This window comes from Charadrius vociferus, unplaced genomic scaffold (assembly GCF_000708025.1).
Source record: "Charadrius vociferus isolate BGI_N301 unplaced genomic scaffold, ASM70802v2 scaffold179, whole genome shotgun sequence".
Taxonomy (NCBI): domain Eukaryota; kingdom Metazoa; phylum Chordata; class Aves; order Charadriiformes; family Charadriidae; genus Charadrius; species Charadrius vociferus.
The window spans coordinates 663,730-670,597 of NW_009650072.1; the positions used below are offsets into that span (position 1 = coordinate 663,730).

The 6,868-nt window shown below is 54.4% G+C and overlaps 1 protein-coding gene across 1 annotated transcript in view; it reads right to left on the reverse strand.

Moving 5' to 3' along the window:
- Nucleotides 1–7: 7 nt before the first annotated feature.
- The window catches only part of DUSP8 (dual specificity phosphatase 8), a gene marked incomplete at its 3' end in the record, with an annotated part of 28,403 nt that continues 21,542 nt past the window's right edge, over nt 8–6,868 (reverse strand). Inside the window, exons 3-6 of the mRNA XM_009891985.1 lie at nt 3,473–3,639; nt 1,072–1,231; nt 752–875; nt 8–365 (exon numbers count right to left, since the gene is read on the reverse strand). Coding sequence (XP_009890287.1) covers nt 8–365; nt 752–875; nt 1,072–1,231; nt 3,473–3,639 — 809 coding nt within the window. The remainder of the gene's footprint in view (nt 366–751; nt 876–1,071; nt 1,232–3,472; nt 3,640–6,868) is intronic.

A 6,868-nucleotide genomic window follows, 5' to 3' on the forward strand; every position in this document is an offset into this window, starting at 1 on the left:
GAGAGAAGGAGCGTTTCAGGCGGTTGGAGTCCTGGATGCGTTCGGAGGAGAGGTGCAAGCCGTTGAGCCCCTGCTGCAGGGCGGTGGGCGACAGGACCTTCGTGGTTCCGCCCTGCCGCTCAGGGTCGCTGTGGGGGGATGCCGAACTGGAGCCTCTTGGCACCTCCTCGGCCTTCTCTGAGGTAGGTGTGGGGGGGTGCCGGCTGCCCTCGGCCACTTCTGCTGGGTCCTGCTGGGTGTCCCCCTCGCCCCGGTCACCCTTTGACTTCAGGGCCTTGAGGAGCTTCAGGCTCCTCTCGTACTCCAGGAGCTGGCCCAGGAAGTTGAAGTTGGGCGAGATGGACGGGCGACGGTCCTTAACGAACCTGCCGAGAGGCACAGACAGCCCCAGTTGGTGCTTGGTCCTTCAGTGGGTCACCCCTACTCTCTTGGCCTCTTTGGGGAGAAGAGGCATTGTTCAGGACCTTCTGACCAGACCCTCTGAAGAAAGGGGTCCTGGGGAACCATGTGGCTTCAGGGTGCCCCAGGGGTAGAGCTAGGACCGCCTCCCCCCTCCAATTTACTGCACCTAACCATTTCTCGTTACATGCACTTAATGAAGGGAGGTTTGGTTTGGTTTCAACAGGATTCAGCCAAGGCAAAACAGAGGTTCAAGGAGCTCCCACCCTCTCCTTCTGGGCTCAGCCTGCTTTCATTCCTTGGAGTGAAGCTTAATGGCGTAACTCCTTCATGCCCTCCAGGGAAAACTCACCTATAAGCATCGTCTGACGACATACCCATGGTCTTCATGATATAGGCGATGGCGATGGTGGCTGACCGGGAGATCCCAGCCAAGCAGTGCACAATCACCTGGCAGCTGGACACCTTGGCTTTGTCTGGAGCACAGTAGAGGAAACAGAGACAAAAGCGTCAATGTGGTCAGCAATGGTGAGCAAAACAACTCTAGCCTCCCTCCCTAACCCTCAACCCCTTTGTGTGAAAGAACAAGGGTTGCTGGGAGTAAGACCATGGAGGACAGGTTTTGAAGGCTGAGAACCGGAGGGTCTGCAACCATTTGTAACTAAAGCTCACCAATGAATTCAATGGACTTGTCCAGCCACGGAAGCAGCTTCTCACAGTAGTTGTCATTGACAGGAATGCGCATGAAGTGACTGTCACAGATGAAGTCTGGCTTGGGACAGGAGTTGCTGGCGTTGAGGACATAGCTTATCCCATTCTGCGTCATCAAGTCCTGGTGGGAAAGAAGTGATCAAATGATTGGCTGAGTTCAGCCAGCACTGAGTGCTGAAGATACACCTTGCCATGCACTACCTGCCTTTTCCCATCCCAATGTTTTCTCCTGTGGGTCTCCCACTGCTGCCTTGGCCTAGTTGATGGTAGCACAGCAGAGACCAGCTGAGAATGTTGTGTCAATTTGCATGACACAGGTTTGAACCTCAGCAGGTTCAAAGTAAGCAAGACCAAAGGCACCTGGAAGGGAGTCCCAGAGGGGAAAACCCAAGAACCGCTATGAGAGGAATAGGAAAATACAGGACAGAAAATCAGTGAAAACTCTGGCTGAAAGTTTTGAAAGTATCAACTGAGGGAGAGAGGAGGTATCTCACCAACAGAGTGAGGCGAGTCATTGATAGCACCCTATGTTAACCCTTGTCTTTGCTCCCACACCCCTCAGAAATGCATCGGGAGTTCTCACAGATGTGCTAGGTGTTCATAGATCTTCACTGTGGACATATGCTCTCATGTTGGGACACAGGCAGGTGGTGAGGGGAATCATCTCTTCCCTCCTTCTGACACTGGACTGAACTTGAACTTGTTTTGTGTGACTTTTCTGCTTTGGGCACTCAATGGCCACCATCAGTGCCCATATTTTGGAATCAATAAAATGCAATGGCACAAAGGAGACCCTAGGTAAATAGGGTTAGATGAAAAATTGCAATGAGGGGATGAGGTTTGACCCACAGGCCATCCATCAGGGAACTGGCTTGCTGGGTCTGTACTGCTGCCTCCACATCAACCGCCATTCCTTCCATTCCAGGGCTATGGCCAGCTTCACCTGTATGCAGTGCTGACACCAAATTTATGGCTCATCTGACCCCTGTCTCTTTTCCCATCCCATCAGCTTAGGTATCACCTGTACAACTGGGGGCAGGTTGCTTATAAAAAATGAGGGAACATCTGTGCCAGCTGCTGGGTGTCAGTGCCTGGTCTGCAGTATTCCAGGGAAGACCCAGAGTTAAACGTAAGGAGAAAACATGGAGATAAAAGAGTCCTTCCACACATCAGTGTGCGTGGAGCTGCCATGAGGGATCTCTCCTTTGCAATGTGCTGGAGAAGAGAAGCATCGTCCATGCACAGCCTCTTCACTTGACTCTGCTCTGTTGCCTATGAGCATCTTCTGGCCACATTGTGGGGATGGCAGAAAACACAGCTCCAAAAGATGAACAAAACCCTCCGACGAGGCGAGGAGGAAAGGAAACTATCAGTTTCCCTGCCTGGCATTGGCTCCTCAGGAGATCGCACTGTGATTTCGGCCCTGGCTCTCCAGTGGCCAGTTCCTGCCCACCCCAGCAGGCTCTGCAGAGCCCAGTCTCAGCTCAGCGGAGCCAGCCCAGCTCCCGGGCTCACATTCTTGGCATTTTTCTCTTTCATTTCCTTCTACTCCCTGTATATAATTTCTCTCTCCCTCCTTTCTGTCTCCGACCCCCCTCCGGCATCGGCATCATTGTCCCTCTCCCCCCCTCGCCTGCCCCGGGTGAGGACGCCTGGCTGGCTCCCTCCTGCCCGCGGTAGGCAGGCGCCCAGCGGCATTTTAACTGCAATTCCTCTTTCTTTCTTCTCGCAGTTATTTTTCCTTTAAACAAAATTCCTTCCCTGGTGTGACATCACAGCACAGCCCTTCCAGCACCTTTAAAAGGGCACTGTCCCTCTTTTCTCCTCTCTCTCCCACAGCAAAACTTTGCTCATTTTTGGACCTCCTGAACAAGCCCCTGCCCCTGGCTAGAGCTCCCTGTCCTTGTGGCTGAATAACCCAGCTTGTTCCCACTCTCTCTCGCTCCCAAGGGGATCACAGGGTTGCTGAAATTGGTGCTATCTGGCAGCCTGGCTGGCTAGGAGGGTGGGTGCAAAGTTGACTCCTGTTCCACATCTCTGTCTTAGCTGTAGTAACTCCCCCTGCAAGCCCAGGTGTTTTCCCGGCTCTGCTCTTCCTGCCCCTGAGTTTGTGACGGGCACTTGGGAAGAGTTTGACTACCCCAAAGCTCATCAATATAAGATAACTCATCCTGCGACCACCCTCCCCAGTTCTGCTGGGCTCTGCCTATGCACTCCCTGCCTTCAGCCTCCTGGTAGGATCAGACCGACCACCTGTGGTCCTCCCACCGGGCAGGGGAAGAGTCCTTAATGCCCTCACCCTTCTGCATAGTGGGGGTCCCAGATGGGACAGGGCAGACATGTCCCCTCGACAGGGTCATACCTTGTTTAGGACATCTTTCTGGGAGCCCAGGTAGAGATGTGGCAGGATGCGTGTGGGACCAACGTTGGCCACGGGCAAGCATGGCTGGGAGATGCTCATCGGCAGGATGGCAGCTGGCTTCCCCTCGCAGAGCCCCGGGAAGCAGGATGAGAAGGTGGCAAAGCCTCCTGCGGAGAAAATGGGGACACTGAGCTCGTAGCAGTAAGGCTGAGACCATCAGTACCTGGCACTCTTAGGTCCGGGCTGGGGCCAAAGCAGCGATAACCTTGCAACACTGAGAACAGAGCTTTCAAGAGCAAAAAGCCAACGGCCATCGATAACCAGTGCAGACACGTTGTGATGACTGTGCCACACACACGAAGAAAGGAACAGAAACCCAGCTCTGATTTTTCCTGCTGCAGCTGGATATTAATGCAAGTGAGGCATCCCACACTCCCTCCTGCTCTTCGCAACTTCATTCAGACAAACAACAGGAAGAGAAAGTCCTTTTCTTGGCTGCCTACTACTCTGAGGACAACCAGGATCAGTTTTTGATAGCAAAACCTGCCAAGGCAGGATGATGACAAGCAAGCCCACCGAGATGCAAAGTTCCCCGGGTTATGGAGGTCAGTGCAAACCTTGCCGCAATGGCTACACTTACACATTGCGGTTTCTGAGAGTTGCCCCCTCTGCCCAGCCCCACCTAGCCCATGATTTCCACCACGTCGGACCAGACTGGGACATCGGTACCTGCAGGCCATTGCTGGTTTTCATGCTCGGACCTTACTGAATGTGACAGCAAGCAGCACCCAATTTACTTCACCAAGCTGCTGGGCAGTCATACCCAGCTTGTGCATCCCAGCTGGGGCCGTGGTAGGCGGCATCTGACAGCCAGAGCCATCACCATGGTGTCTGGCATGGTCAAAAGTACAGATTAAATGTGATTGAGCCTGCCTGAAAGCCAGCCTCCTGGTCAAGTGGCAAGAGCACTGACTTGAGCAGCGCAGCAAGCATTGCTCTACCTGCATGGTAGACAGCTCGGGGAGCTGGAAAACCCGTAGTGCTGTCGAATGTCCTGCGTGGTTGCATAAGGCCACTGGTGATCCCGATTTGCTCTTACTCACTGATCCCATTCTGTGAGGTAGAGCTGGGTCTGGCTAGTGGTGGCCCAACCTCCCTCCCCTCCAGCTGAGGACAACTGGGTGGCAGCTTGGTGCAACGGAGAGGACCTTGGGTTGTATCAGCCCAACCAGTCTCCCCTGATGTTTTCCCAGTCATGCGAATGAGCAGATGCAACTTGACATCACCCGAAGGGCAGAGATGACTTTGGGGCTTGACTGCCTTTGACTGCCAGAGGGACTAGGATGCCCCCACAAGATCCTTCAGAAAGTCCAGGTATCTGGACTTGTTAATGAGCCTTTGGTAATGATCTTTCCATTCAGTCTCTCTCCCCTTTGGAAGCAGGGCAGCCTTGGAACATTCTCAATTTACTTTCTCCAGCACCTTTCCAGCATTTCTGCTGACCCGTGTGGAGCACCTCCCTGGCTGCTGGTGTGGCACCCAGGCTCTGGCGATGAATGACTGGTACTGCAAACAACCCACCCCACGTGTTTGGGAGGTGAAGGTGATGGAGAAGCCAGAGCAGTGCATAAAATTATGCTCACATCACCTGGGAACGTCCAAGGTCACCCCCCATCTCAGCAGCTCCTGGTGTCAGCTCTCCCTGCCCCAAGAGGAAGGTGTTCTCCAACCAACCTTATTTCTCCCCTCTCTTATGTTTTCCTGGCTGGCAGTTAACAGAGCTCCCAGCTTCAAAACACGGCCAAGCCGGGAGGGGTAGAGTTAAAGCACCTTATCTTCTCTAGCACTTCCTTTTCTCTGGCTCCCTCCGAAATGACATCACCTCTCAACTGGGACATTAAATCAGAGTGAAAGCAGGAGGCCCAGTGCAGGTGCAGCACAGCTCCAGTTACTGCTCATCCCTGTGCTGTGTCCCCATTGCCAAGGGGTGTAAATCACTGGCCAGAGCCCTGTGTTGACACGTGCAACCTCCCTGCTTAGTCCCGTGCTTGAGCACACGCTGCTGATGCCTGGGGGATGCTCAAGCAGAAATCCAGCAGGACATATTTCCTTCAGCTCCCCCTAGGGAAGCCTGCAGCACATGGGGTCGAGTGGGGTGCAGATTTGACCACTGGACTCATGCAAAATAACACAGGATTTTTTCTGAAGGAACCCAGCACATTTTTGAGGAGAAGAGTGCATGCAAGCGCAGCCCCAGGGATTGGTGCCTGCTCTTGTCCCAGGTCCCCAGCCTCTTGCGCTCACTTGTACCCATCAAGAGACACCCAGGGCCATGTACGGTTTCATATCGCTCTTTAAAAGCCGGGAGTGCGGGGTGATCTCATAGCTAAAGCAGGTTGGGGCACGCCGCTCTCTCCCCCTTGCCTGCCTCTGCCGGCACTTGCGCGGCAGCAGATCCTCTGCCAGCCCTGCCAGGGGAAGTCCAGGCAGGGGCAGAGGGGTCTGCAAAGCAGGTGGGGATGTTTGCAGAGAGTAGCAGCAGCAGCAGCACCCTCGGCTGCGGTGCCTACCCCAGCATGTTGCCAGCAACCAGAGGATGCTGGCACCTGAAATGATGCCTGTGGCTCGCCCTGCTTGTCCCAAACAAAGCCTCAACCCTGTGTCTGAGAGCCCGGGCATGCTCCCATCCCACCTGTCCTCATTTCCCCCATGCTTGCAGCTGCTGAGGGCAGCCTGGGCTTGGGGGAAACCCTAGAGAAGGGGCTGGGTACCCGACACCATCGCAACCTTGAAGTGACACTCAGCCCACCCCACCCCATGCCGGCTGCTCTAGCATGCCTTTCATTTTTAGAAAGCAAAGCAGCTCTTCAAAACAGTCCCAAAGGCAGTGAATGTCCCTGGCTGAGGTCCAACTGATACCTGGGCTTTCCCCCCTCTATACCCCAGGCCTTGGATCCCAGCTTTTGCTGGGAGAGCACAGCAGAGCCCCATGGGGTAAAGAGCCAGAGCAGCACTGGGTCTTTCTAGTCTTTCCTCTTATTCGCAGTGCTGGTGCCAGGAGTACTGCTTCTCTTGGCACGTGGGGAATTAAGCTCAGGAAGGATTTGTATATGACGTGGAGTGGGTGCTTGGGGATCTCTGGTTTCTTCTTGATGCTCCCCTCGAGCCTGGCAAGGGCCTGCTAAGGAAGAGCTGGTCCCTGAGTGGCACAGCTCTGTGTACTGCTCATTGCTCCAGTACTCCTGAGGGCTCTCAAAACCATTCCCTGGAAAATCCAGCGTCTTCCTGCCTCCTGCAATTACGTGAAGCAGAGCTGGGGCCCAGGAGGGGCTGGGGGGAAGGTTTGGGCACAGGTAAACAGGACAGAAGTGGGGATGCCTTCACTGCTCCTGCTGA